The sequence below is a fragment of the Crocodylus siamensis genome, chromosome 1 (genome assembly GCF_052110815.1).
Source record: "Crocodylus siamensis isolate JL-2025a chromosome 1, ASM5211081v1, whole genome shotgun sequence".
In the NCBI taxonomy this organism is placed as follows: domain Eukaryota; kingdom Metazoa; phylum Chordata; order Crocodylia; family Crocodylidae; genus Crocodylus; species Crocodylus siamensis.
The window spans coordinates 386,981,798-386,995,921 of record NC_143395.1 but is presented as its reverse complement, the minus strand read 5'-3'; the positions used below and the strand labels follow the sequence as shown (position 1 = coordinate 386,995,921).

The following is a 14,124-nucleotide window of genomic DNA, read 5'->3' as shown; positions in this document are numbered from 1 at the left end:
TTATCTTTTGGGGAGCCCTGGTGAACAACTGTTCTCCCAGATCCTGATGCATCCCCCCCATATACTTATAGGCAGCCATCAAGTCCCCCCTGAGCCTTCTCTTTGCCAGGCTGAAGAATCCCATATCCCTTAGTCTCTCCTCATAAAGCTTGATCTCTTGGCCTTTGATAATACAGGTGGCTCTCCTCTGGACTCTCTCAAGCTTATCTATATCCCCTCCTGAAGTGTGGGGCCCAAAACTGGATGCAGTACTCCAGCTGTGACCCCCAAAGCCAAGTAAAGTGGGAGGATGACGTCCCTGGTTTTGCTCAAGATGCATTGGTGGATGCATGCCAGAGTTTGCTTTGCTCTTCTGGCCACAGCATCACGTTGGTGGCTCATGTTCATCTTCTGGTCAATCAAGACCCCCAAGTCTCTTTTGATCTCAGTGCTAGCAAGCATAGCACTGCTGAGCCTATAAGTATGATGCTGGTTTTTCTCCCAAGGTGGAGTACCCTGTATTTCTCTACATTTAATACTATCAAGTTTAGGTCTGCCCACTTTGCAAGCATGTCCAAGCCAGCCTGCCCTCCAGTGTGATCACTTTCCGCCATGGTTTAGTGTCGTCTGCGAACTTTGACAGTCTGCATCTGACATCAAAATCCAGATCATTAATTGAAGAGTACCAGCCCAAGCACTGAGCCCTGGAGGACTCCACTGGTAACCTTGCGCCACATTGATTTTTTCCCATCCACTAGTACTCTTTGGATCCGACCCTGGAACCAGTTCCCCAGCCATTGCATTGGACTGTGAGATGACCGAGGCCACAGTTCCCCAGCTTGGTCATGAGGACATTAGGGGGGCCCAAGTCAGAGGCCTTCTTGAAATCCAGATAAATGACATCAACCTCATTTCCCTTGCCCAGGCAATGCATCACCTAGTCATAGAAGAAGATGAGGTTGGTCTGGCAAGACCTTCTAGTAAAAAACCATGTTGGCTGGCATTCAGTAGGTTGCCTTCTGTTAGCCTGTTTCAGATGGGTCCCTTGATAATTTTCTCCAAGATCTTTCCAGGGATGGACATCAGGTCTGTAATTCCCTGGGTCTTCTGTCCTCCCTTTCTTGAAGATTTGGACCACATTGGCTCTTTTCCAGTCTTCCAGTACATCACCCAAGCACAACAAGCTTTCAAATATCTTGGCCATACGGCATGCTATGATGTCCCCCAGCTCTTTTAAGACTCTTGGGTGCAATCCATTTGAGGCCACAGACTTACGGATGTCAAGCCTCCTGAGGTGTTCTCTCACTTGATCTTTGTCAGTTGCGGGCCCATCTCCCCAGCCCTGGATGCTTTGCATCCTGTCTGACAATGTGACCCCCTTGGGTGGGTGGAAAACTGGTGCAAAGTAATCATTAGGAGACTGAACTTTTCTTGGGCATCAGATGTCAGCTGCCCCATTTGATTTCACAGGGGGACAGTATTGCTTTTGTTCTTCCTCCCACATTTATAAAGAAAGACTTCTTGTTATCCTTGAGTCTGGTGGCTAGCCTGAGTTTAGTTACTGCCTTGGCTTTTCTGGACCACTCCTGACAGGTACAGGCTAGTGCAGAGTAGTCCTCCTTGGTGATGATTCCAGTTTTCCATCTGATGTAGGCTTCTCTTTTTTGTTTCAGGAGGCCCAGAAGTTTCCTGTTGACCCAAGGGGGCTTCCCTGCCCTTTGAGTGCATTTCTTGTGGGACAGGATGGACTTCCCTTGCATTTTCAGGATTGTGTTCCTCCTGGACTCCCCTTCCTAGGGAGCCATGGTTCCTTAGTGCCTGACTGATCAGTTTCCTAAGTTTGTGGAAGTCAGTCTTCCCAAAGTTGAGGATTTCTGTTTTACTGAGGGATTTGCCCACCGTGCATTGGACAGAGAAAGTAATCAGATCATTGTCGCTGTCACCTTTGATCCTCAGATCAGTCACCAGATCATCCCCTTTAGCCAGAACCAGATCCAGCAGTGCCTCTCCCCTAGTTGGCCTGTAGACCTCTTGCGTCGGGTACAGGTCATCAATGCAGGTCCCAGTCAGATCTGGCTGTGTGCTTTTCCCATAAGATGTCAGGGAGATTGAAATCTCCCATGACGATCATACATCGTGACCATGCGGCCTTGGCCAGTTCCATGCTGAATTCAAGATCTAGTTCTTCCTCTTGGTTAGGTGTCTGTAATAGACTCCTATGAATATATCCCCTTCCCCATGCTCCCCACCCCCTCTGTATTTTAGCCCAAAGAGTCTCAAGACACCCTCCATGGTTAATGAACTCAGTTTGAAGGGAATAGTACTGCTCTTTGACATGAAGAACTGCACCCCCACCCCTCTTCCCAACACAGTCTCTCCTGTAAAGGGTATAGCCTTCTATACCTACCAACTAGTTGTAGGAGGAGTCCCACCGGTCTCTGTTATCCCTACAAGGTCATAATCTTTATCGGCCAGGAGAAGGGCCAGCTCCTGCTTGTTACCCAAGCTCCTGGCATTTGTGTACAGGCAGTTGAGTTCCCTTATGTGATGGGGCATGACCTTTCCTTGGGCTCCTGTCAGAGTGGGTTCCCTTGTGCTACATAAGCTGTTACTACTGTGATTGGCATGACCTGGGCTGGAACTGTTGATTGACCACGCATCCCCCTTTGATGGCATAATTATAACAGAATCTGTTTGAGTTTGTGTTGTGGAGTTTTTTTAGATCTCCAGATGTGGAGATGGGTAGGGATCTTGGGTCTTGAAGCATTAAGTAATGGTTGAAATTGTATAAGTAAGATTTTTTTTTTATTTCCCTCATGTAGATTGGATAACAAAAGGAGAGTATGATAGGGTGCCTTCTTGATTAATCTGGATATGTGGATGCAGGCATTTAGGTTAGACTTTAGGAAGAACTGTTTCTGTGCAGAAGGTAATTTCATGATTCAGGGGGTTTGCTGGTTGCCTGCAGGAGCCAGGAAGGAATTTTTTTATTTCTATTACGAAGGCTTTATTGCCTTGTAGGAGAGGGGATTGGGGCACAGCAGCATTTCCCCCCCCCCTTCCGCTTTCTCAAAAGAAGTAGCTATTGGTCACTGAAAGTAGTAGTTTTGATTGACTGCATGCACTAGTCCTTCTGTTGGTAGTCAGATACATGGCTGGAGGGTTTTACTAGTCTGGTCAGGATCAAACATACTGACTTGCGGGGAAAAAATCCTTTTCTGATCCTCAGAGCTAACAGATTAGCAAGGACGGTTGGAGGTTTTGCCTCCCTTTGTACCATGAGGAAATATCCTCTTCCTAAAATCATTTAAGCCTATGTTAATGGAATAACCTTTACCATCACAGTGGCTAGCTTTGGTGGTATCCTTGTCTCCCATGCTTTTTATTTGTGGAATATAGTAGTGTTTTTTGGGGGGTATTTTTCATAAAAGGCCCTCATAGGTATTACATTTAGGGTATTACATGTAAATTTGCAAATTAGCTTCTGATAAAAAAAAAAAGCCAGAGACAGGTCTGCAGCCTAACCTTTTATTGCTTACACTGTAAAACACAAAAACAAACACTTATCCTAGTCTGCTTGCCTACCCATGAAAGCACAACAGCGATTATTACCTGTACCAGCTGGGAAGATTCAAAAGGGGGTAGAGGAGGGGGGTGGCACAGAGACTGACAGTAGGACAGCTGTGACCGTTGTTAAAATATGCTTGAGAGATCCAAGGAAGAGGGTCATGCCTCCCACTGCAAAGGAGGAGAAAAACCAACCGACCATACCAATCTAACCATAGGGTAAAATTCCTTTCTGGCCATAATACAGCAATCTGTCTGACCCTCAGCAGAGGGGCAAGATCCTTAGGCCAAAACCTCCAGATTTTAGTTTCACAGTATTGCCACACTCCCCAGTCAAAATTTCCAGCTCTAACTATAGCCAACACCCAGTGCTTCTGAGAGAGGCAAAAAAATAAAATAAAATAAAATAAACCAACCCAATGTGTAGTAGCAATAGGAAGGGAAAAAAATTCCTTCCTGGCCCCACTTGAGCAAAGCCCAGAAGCAGGAGAGAGGCCCATAATATACTATCGGCATAACTAATCCTACATCGCTCCTAACCAATGCTTGTCCAACCTCTTCTTGAACACGTCCAGTGATGAAAATTTCACAACTTTCTTAGGCAGTTTATTCCATTGTCTCATTATCCTAACAGTGAAGAAGTTTCTTTTGATGTTCAGTCTAAACCTACTTTGCCATAAATTCAAGCCACTGGTTTATGTTCTGGTCTCTGCAGCAAGAGAGAAACAGTATTTTCCCTCTTTTAAAGAAGCTTTTTGAGCATTTGAAGACTGCTATCATATTCCGTCTTAGATACCTTTTCCACAAGCTGAACATACAAATTTCCTACAGCCTTTCCTCATATGACTTGGCCTTCAAGCCCTTTATCATTTTTGTTACCCACCTCTGAACCCCCTCAAATTTCTCCATGTCCTTTTTAAAATGTGGAGCCCAAAACTTCATGCAATACTCTACGAGAGACCTAACCAGTCCAAGTGGAAAGGCACAATCACCTCCCATGTCTTGCACCTAGTGCTCCTACTGAAGCATCCCAAAACCTCATTTGCCAATTCTGTGCAGCTATATCACACTATACACTCATTGAGTTTACAATCCACCAAGATTTCTAGATTCTTTTCTGGTACTGCCATCCAGCTATGTGGTCCCCCATTTTGTATGTGTTATTGATAATTCTTCTGAAGGTGTAGCATCTTGCATTTGTCACTATTGAACTTCATCCTGTTAGCTCCAGCCCAGCTTTCCAATCTGTCCAGATCCTTCTGAATTGTGCTTCTGTTTTCCACCGTGTGCACAGTCCTTTCTAGTGTTGTCTGCAAGTCTGCTCAAGAAGCTCTCTATTCCAGCATTCCTGTCGGACTCCATTTGAAAACTTGTGGCATTCTGACACAGATCTGTTTATAATTACACTTTGGTTGCAGCTATCGAGTCCGTTATCTCTCCACTTCATAGTAGTTTTGTTTAACCCATATTTCTCCAATTTTTTTGAGACGGTTATGTGGGATTTTGCCAGAAGTGTTTTTAAAGTCTGGATATACTATATCTGCTGCATTTCCACCATCCACCCAAGTAGTTACTATGTCAAAGAAGATCAAGTTTGTTTGGCATGATTTGTTTGGCAAGTTTGTTTTGGCCTTGGTTAGTAAGTCCATGCTGGCTCTTTATGATCAGCCTTGCCTTTTTGGGATGCTTGAAAATGGCCTTCTGACCAGTTACTTCCCAGGTATTGAGGTGAGGGTTATATAAGTGGGGGTGACGTAATCGGCAACCTAGCAATTGATGGGAAGCTGGGTGACAACGACCATGAGCTGATCACCTTCACCATCCACCACAAAGCTGGCAAGTCAGTCAGCAACACAGAAGTCCTTGACTTCAGGAAAGCCGACTCTGATAAGCTCAGGAGGCTTGTCAGTGAGTCCCTAAGGGACCACGACCCCAGGGAGAGGGGAGTTCAAAAAGAGTGGTTGCTCCTCAAGGGAGCGATCCTCAATGCACAAGCTAATTCTATTCCATCTTGGAGGAAAGGCAGCAAGAGGGCATAGCAGCCCCCCTAGCTCTCCAGGGATCCAGCAGACCTCCTGAGACTAAAAGGAAAGGCCTGCAAAGGATGGAAGATGGGATTCACCTCCAAGGAGGATTATTCTTCACTGGTCCGGTCCTGCAGGGAGCAAACCAGGAAAGCCAAGGCTGCAACTGAACTCCAACTAGCTTCGAGCATCAAGGACAATAAAAAATCCTTTTTCAAATATGTGGGGAGCCGGAGGAAAAACAAGGGCAACATTGGACCCCTGCTGAACCAGGTGGGGCAACTGATGCCCAGGAGAAAGCCAACCTATTAAATGGGTACTTTGCGTCGGCCTTTCATCAGTCCCATGGGACACCCGTGTCCACTACGGGACAGGGAGGTCCGGGTGAGGGAGATCCCCTGCCCTCCATTAATGCTGACCTCATGAAGGAACACCTTGAGAGGCTGGATACCTTCAAGTCAGCCGGCCCTGACAATCTACATCCCAGGGTACTCAAGGATCTGGTGAGCATCATAGCCCAGCCTCTGACATGGACCTTTGAAAACTCTTGGCGCTCTAGTGTAGTGCCTGAAGACTGGAAGAAGACCAATGTGGTACCTATCTTCAAGAAGGGGAGGAAAGTGGATCTGGCTAACTATAGGCCCATCAGTCTGACCTCTGTCCCGGGGAAGATCTAAGAAAAGTTAATTAAAGAGGCCATCTTTAATGGACTGGCCAACGCCAACATCCTAAGGGATAGCCAGCACGGGTTTGTTGCGGGTAGGTCTTGCTTGACCAATCTCATTTCCTTCTATGACCAGATGACCTATCACCCGGACGAGGGAGAAGAGATTGATGTCACATATATTGACTTCAAAAAAGCCTTCGATCTGGTATCCCATGATCACCTCTTAGCGAAACTGGCCAATTGTGGCCTTGGGTCCATCACAATCCACTGGCTGGGAAATTGGCTCCGTGGTCAGATCCAGATGGTAGTAATTGATGGAAGTTGATCATCATGGTGTCCTGTGATCAGTGGGGTCTCCCAAGGCTCTGTCCTTGGACCCATATTGTTCAACATCTTCATTAATGATGTGGACATTGGAGTCAGGAGTGGACTGGCCAAGTTCACCGATAACACCAAACTTTGGGGCAAAACATCCACGCCAGAAGACAGGCAGGTTATCCAGGCAGACTTGGACAGGCTCAGCAAATGGGCGGACCAGAACCTGATGCTGTTTAACACCGAAAAATGCAAGGTTCTCCACCTTGGGAAGAAAACCTGCAGCATCCTTATAGGCTCAGCAGTGCTACGTTGGATAGCACTACAGAAGAAAGAGACTTGGGGGTCATCAATGACCACAAGATGAACATGAGTCTGCAGTGTGATGCTGCAGCTAATAAAGCAACCAAAACGCTGGCTTGCATCCATAGATGCTTCTCAAGTAAATCCCGGGACGTCATTCTCCCCTTGTACTCAGCCTTGGTGAGGCCGCAGCTGGAGTACTGCATCCAGTTTCGGGCTCCACAATTCAAAAAAGATGTGGAGAAGCTTGAGAGAGTCCAGAGGAGAGCCACGTGCATGATCAGAGGTCAGGAAAACAGGCTTACGATGACAGGCGAGAGCCATGGGACTCTTTAGCCTGGAAAAGCGCAGGCTCAGGGGCAATCTGATGGCCACCTATAAGTTTATCGGGGTGTTCACCAGTACCTGGGGGAACGTTTGTTCACCAGAGTGCTCCAAGGGATGATGAAGTTGAACGGTCATAAACTACTACAAGACCACTTCAGGCTGGACATAAGGAAGAATTTCTTTACTGTCTGAGCCCCCAAGGTCTGGAACAGCCTGCCTTCGGAGGTGGTTCAAGCACCTACATTGAATACCTTCAAGAGCGAATTGGATGCTTATGTTGCCAGGATCCTATGACCCCAGCTGACTTCCTGCCCTTTGGGCAGGGGCCTGGACTTGATGATCTTCTGAAGTCCCTTCCAGCCCTAATGTCTATTAAATCTATGAAAGTGGGTTTGTAGTTCCCCAGGTCCTCCTTTTTGCCGTTTTTTAAGGGCATTGTGTTGGCCCTTTTCCTGTTTTCATACTTAGGCATTTATGAGGCCTATGCCTATGATACCTAGGGCAGCTACTAGTAGGCTCTAGATCTCTCTTAAATCACCTTGCAATGTAAACACTATTAGTATATAATAGGGGCAAGTTACTGTAGCTTTTGTGGTTCTTTAAGTAGATATGGTATCTTTTATTAAACCAACTGAGTAGTTGGAAAAAAGTTCTTAGTAAGCTATCAGGCACAGTCATCCTTCAGGTATAGGGAGTCTCTGCTGGTCTGAGACTCCAAGGAATGAGAGAAGATAGAAGTGTGGCAGGATATCAGCGAGAATGTAAATAAGTAGGAATTAGAAAGACTAAAGGTAAAGCAGGGAAGGGAGAGGGGAAGAAAGCAGAGGAAAAAAGGGGAAATTACAGCGATAGCCTCTTTTCTACCTTGTATTCTAAAGGAAATAGAGAACAGGAAAACAGTAATGAGGGAACCTAAAAGTGTGACAGGATGTCAGTGAAAATATAAATAGATAGAAGTTAGAAAAACAAAAGGCAAAGCAGGGAAGGGAGAGGGAAGAAGAGGGGGAAAGCCAAAGGGAAACACTACAGTGGTAATAATACAAGGTAAAGAAAGAGGCTCTCAATGAAAAAGGAAATAGTTGGAAATCAGTAAGACAAAAGATAGAAAAGTAGGGGAGGGGACAGAAGAAAAGGTGGGGAAAAAGAAAAATGTAAGCGGTCAGGTCAGGCAGGTACCTGGTGAATCGCATGTCAGGCAGGTAGTAATGTGTCATAAATCCAGTGTCTATACTGAGCCACGATATTTTGTATCCAGTAGATTTATGAAGTGAAGTTTGTAGACTCGTCCACAAAAGATGTTTTGAAAGTTCCTTTTGAGGATTAGAATTGAGAGATTGGGAGCAGGGATGATTGTCCTGTGACATGCATGTCCCCACAGGTAGTTGGGTATTCTTGCCTTTGTTCTTTGTGTTTGTGAAATATAGATCCTGATATGGTAATACTTTATTTCTTTTGTCTTAAATAGGAACGTCCAGATGATCCATGGGGCAAACTGCCTGTTAATATCTATTTTGATGGGGTATCACTTTCTTCTTTTATGGCATTCCACAAACACTGTGTCCTTGAAGATGATCAGACTGGACTAGGACTGGTAGGTAAAATCCAATTTTAGTTTTTGCTGCTTTAATGAATATAAAAGAGATCAGCTGGTTGGTTTTCCACATGTTGTTGTCATTATTGTCTTGTTATAATTCTTTATCTAGTTTTACAGATTTATATGTTGTTAAGATAAGAAACGTTACTATGACCAGAATTCATTGCCAGTAGACCAGAACATTTCTAGAGAATTATGAATTGTTTTTCTTCATAATTTATCCTGTGTAAGAACAGTGGTTAGTAAACTGAAAATGAATGTCATCATTAGTGAGTTCATTTTCTTAAAACTGATACAAAAAGGTGTCTCAAAGAACTGTCATGAAAAAAGGTTTAGCCCAGGGGTTGGCAACCCCCAGCCCATGTGCCAGAGCATGGCACATGAAAAATTTTGCTTGGCACATGCTCTTTAGAGCAGATGGCAGGGAAGGGGCTAGGGCTGCATTGCAATAACAAGGATCCAGGCCCCTTGCAGCTCCCCCACTATCTGCCCCAAGATGCTCATGCACCTGCTACCAGCAACAAGCCAGGCTGGGGCTCTGGAGACCCAGGTGCAGCTTTTCCACTGCCTGCTGCAAGCAACCTGGGCTCTATGGCAGGTGGCAGGGGCCTGCCCAGAGCCCAGGCCAGCTGTGGCAAGCAGCTAGGAGGCTGCAAGTGGCTGCACTTTGGTCCACGGAGCCCCAACCCAGCTCATTGCCAGTGGTGAATACACACACACCTCAGGGCAAACAGCAGGGGAGCTGCAAGAAGTCCGATCCTTGTTATGGCAACGCAGCCCTGGCCTCTTCCCCACTGTCCAGCCCAAGATTCACATGTACCTGCTGCCAGCAATGAGCTGGTCTGGGGCTCTGGACCCTGGTATAGCCATTTGCGGCCTCTCAGCTGCCTGCCACAGCCAGGCTAGGGCTCTGGGCAGGCCCCTGAGGCCATCCCTGGCACACCAACATCTTACTTATTTAACTGACTTTGGAGATGCACCAAAAGAGATAACTAAATAGAAGTTTGACTGAAACTTGATATAGCACAATGTAGTGCTGTGAAGAAAAAATTAGTTAGCTCTGTTGAGCACTGTGCTAAAATGTCTTTGCTGCTTCCAGTGTCTCAGCTAGCTGGGAGATCTCTGCACTCCACACTGCCATGTATACATACCCAAAGTGTGTTGGAAAGTTTTGAAGGAAGGCTTCAAAAGACTTTTGGAGAAAAGCTGTTGTGAAATAGCTGGCCAAGGGAAACACATTCTGAGAGAAGCAATAGTCTCATGTAAGCAAGACCCTGCGGTCAGTGCAGGAGTTGTACAGCTTACACTTGGAAAAAACTGTGTTTAAGATGTAAACAAAAGCTTGTCCATCCTTACCGGAAAGCAGTGCCTTTTTTATGTACGGCTTTCCTTCCTTGTAATGAAACTGGCCTGATTCTGTAGTTCTGTCAGACAAAATTTGCCATTGCAACTCATTGAGAATTTTGCCCTATTACAAACTGCAAAATCAGACTCAAAAGCCTACGTTCATTTTGAGCATGTGCTTAACTCCTGTTGATTTTATTCCCATCCTTTCATGAATTGAAGTCTATAGTGAGAACTAAAGAAATGCTGCCTTATTATATAGTAAGTATAAATTATCTCTGCATATTTCAAATATTTCTAAAGAACCTGTTACAAACAGTGGTATATATGCTACTTTTGTTATAGGAAGTCATAAATTGCAGTGAAAAGTGTTTGGAGGACAACTTTGAAATCAGCTTTGAAGTAAGTTTCAGTGTTCAATTTCTGTGTTTCATTTTTGTGGACTTATCCTTATCTCAAAACATAATTACCTTACCTGATAATTTGGGCTAGATCATCTACAGTTGTTTCATTCATATCCCTGCTAAGGACTTGCTTCTTTCTTGAAATCTACAATGGGGTGAAGTAGAAATATTTAACTTAAAGAAAAAATATCCACTTAACTTTTCTTTAAACTATCAGCATATCTCGACCGTAAACTTTTTGCGGCAGGAACTCTTGATAATTTTCTTGTATAATACCAAGTCTCATTACTCACATAATAACGGTTCAGATATGTTCAAGGGTAGATCTTACATAGGTGCATATGTACCTCATGCATAAGATATCAGAAAGATGGATGCATATGTATATATCTTCTGTCTGGGAGATTCCCCTAGATTCAGTCATCTCAACAAGCTCCACAAGAGCACATAAATTGTGAGGCTAAAATTCCATCTTCTGCAACAGTTATGAGATTGAGGAAAGTAACTTGAATTCAGTTAAAATGCAAAACATCTTCATTCAGCATCCCATCCAGTTTGCAAGCAACACTAAAGATCAGTGTTGCCTTTCTTAATACACTCAGATGATAGATATTAAATTAGAGTATATGGAGTGTTAATCATTGGGGTTGCCAGCCCTATGATAGATCATATTTATTTGCATACTACATGCACCTTTCCCCCCAGATCAGTCCTCCATATTTGAGGGATGTTTTATTAAGTGAGAAAACTAATTTCTGCACCAAAATGGAGGCATGAGGATGCTTGAATGGCTGCCTGGGGTTTTGGTCCCTGGGGTTTTGGTCCCTTCCTGACTGCATGTGGGAAGGGCAGAATCCAGTCCTCAGTGGCACTTATCTTCTCTTTGTAACTGCACATAGACAGGTTTAACCCTGTCACACCTTTGCTAAATTGCCCCTTTGTAGCATCATGGAAGCCCATCTCTTTAGGGCAGAAATTTCCAGCTCCCACTGCAACTCCTATTTGACTCTGAGGTCCCTGGCAGATGGTACACTTAAGATTTGATTAACAAGTTAATCATGTCTTGAGTACCATATTTACTCAAATATAAAATGACCATGATTATAAGATGTCACTACACGGGGTCCCTAGGGATGTCCATGATGTTCCTAGGGCTCTGTGACCGTGCCTGCTCTGCCCAAGGGTGCCTTCTAGTCTCCCCTGCCACACATTCTTGGAAAAATAATAAGTAGGGAGGCTGCCCACGAGTTTGTGTAGCCACGGTCCTGTTGAACCCTACTAGACCCAACAGGTTCTTGTGCCCCTTGCTGTGTCTCAACCAAGTCAATGCCTCACAAGACACCATAAGCCTTATGGGCTAATTGCATGGCTCCAAACCTCTCCATACTATGCCCCATGCTTCACAGATGTTATATGAATGTTGTCACCTCTGTTGGGGACCTACTTGGCCATGGCCTCTTTAATATGGCTGGGCCTTCTAGCCTAGGCCCACTGAGGTGCTAGCTCTTCGTTGTGCCCCTCTGGCGCCAGGCTCTCTGGCCCCTTATATGCTCTATGCTTTGTATGCACCCTCCCTGTACCGGCTGTGTAACAACTCAAGCACCAAGCCAGCTGCTGACCTGGCCCAAGTCAATCGCATGCCTCCTTTGGGCACTGAGGCCTCCATATCTCCTCTCACAGCCTCATCCCAAACTACCAGTTCAAATGACAACACAGACATCAGCCCCTGGGCTATAACATATCAGTAATGATGGGGTCATGCTCTGCCCCTTTAAGAAGACAAACTTCTCCCCTAGTCTAGTGTGCTATTCTACACATGGTACCTTATAAGTCCTGCAGGCAGCAAACCAGACAACCATACATCTAAGGGCAGCTCTTTCATGCAGCAGCTCCTTCCTCTGGTGGTTGCCAGAGAATTAACCTCTGCCAGCCCCAGCCGAGAGACTTGTATGTGCCCAGGGCTCTGCCTCCTGCCGGTCAGCTGACTGCGTGCAGGTGCCGACTAATTCCCTCATTAGCCTGCTGCTCAGGCAACCTACAGGGCTCTCTGGCTAGGCTGTTTCTGCCCTTAAAGGATCAGGCACGTCTTACTGCCCTGGGACATAAGACAGCCCCCCAATTATTCAATTCTATATATGGAAAATTGATACATTTGCTATAGTTTTCCAAGTATAGAAACTTATTATTGTAGGTTTGTATTGAATTTGTCAACCTTCCACTGCTACAGCAGGGATTAAAATCTGGGGGGGGTCATGTAGCTCCTGCCTCCTCCTTACTGTCACTGCTACACTACTATGCACCCTGAGTACATGGAAATGAGGAACAAAACTGGAAAAACTGATCTTGAAATAAACATAGCTGTATTAATTTGTATATAGTACCCATAGACGTAGTTCTTCCAGAATTGATCCATATTACCATTTTTGAAGCTGTTGCAAATTTTTTAGCACATTCTCCATAAACCCCCCTTTAAATAGTACCTCTATTAAAGTCTATAATACAGACTTTAGGAAGGCATTTGACACAGTCTGTCACCCCATCCTCATTAAATAATTAGGTGGCTGTGGTGTCAATGCCTACACAGTCAGATGGGTCACAAATTGGCTGGAGGGCCACACCCAGAGAGTGATGATGGACAGGTCATTTTCGACCTGGAGGGACATGGGCAGTGGGGTCCCCCAGAACGTGGTCCTCGGGCCAACTTGAAGATCTTGAAGATTCAAGATCTTCATTGGCAACTTGGACGAAGGGGTGAAAGCACCTTGTTCAAGTTCGCAGATGACACCAAGATGTGGGGAGAAGTGAGCACACTAGAAGAGAGAAACAGGCTACAGCTAGATCTGGAGAGGTTACAGAGGTGGGCCAATGAGACTAGGATGGGTTTTAATATGGACAAATGCAAGGTATTGCACTTAGGGAGGAAAAGCCAGCAGCATACCTACAGCCTGGGGAATTGCCTTCTTGTCAGTGCAGAGGCAGAAAAGGACCTTGGAGTCACTATTGATTCTATGATGAACATGGGCCGCCAATGTGGGGATGCGGTCAAGAAGGCTAACCACACCTTGTCATGCATCCATAGATGCATCACGAGCAGGTCCAGGTAGGTGATCCTCCCCCTCTGTGCAACATTGGTCAGTCCGCAGCTGGAGTACTGCGCCCAGTTCTGGGCGCCGCACTTCAGCAGAGATAGCATTGAGCAGGTCCAGAGGAGAGCCACTTACATGATCGGGGGCAGCAGGGTAGGCCCTGAGGAGAGGCTATGGGACCTGAACCTGTTCAGCCTCCACAAGAGAAGGCTGAGAGGGGATCTGGTGGCTGCCTATAAACTTGCCAAGGGGGACCAGCAGGCAATGGGAGAGTCCCTTTTCCCCGAGCACTACTGGGAATAACAAAGAATAGCGGCCATAAGTTGACTGAGAGTAGATTCAGGTTAGACATCAAGAGGCACTACTTCACAATCAGGATGGCTAGGAGCTGGAACCAACTTCCAAGGAAAGTGGTGCTCACCCCTACCCTGGGAGTCTTCAAAAGGAAGCTAGACAGTCACCTAGCCAGGGTCATTTGACCCCAGCATCCTTTCCTGCCCATGGCAGGGAGTCG

At 45.6% G+C, this 14,124-nt stretch overlaps 1 protein-coding gene across 1 annotated transcript in view; it reads left to right on the top strand.

Annotated features, from left to right (window-relative positions):
- RNF17 (ring finger protein 17) overlaps window positions 1-14,124 on the top strand; it is a 111,445-nt gene that overhangs the window by 82,737 nt on the left and 14,584 nt on the right. The window contains 2 exon segments of the mRNA XM_090031753.1: window positions 8,648-8,773; window positions 10,466-10,522. Of these exon segments, the coding sequence (XP_089887879.1) occupies window positions 8,648-8,773; window positions 10,466-10,522 (183 nt within the window).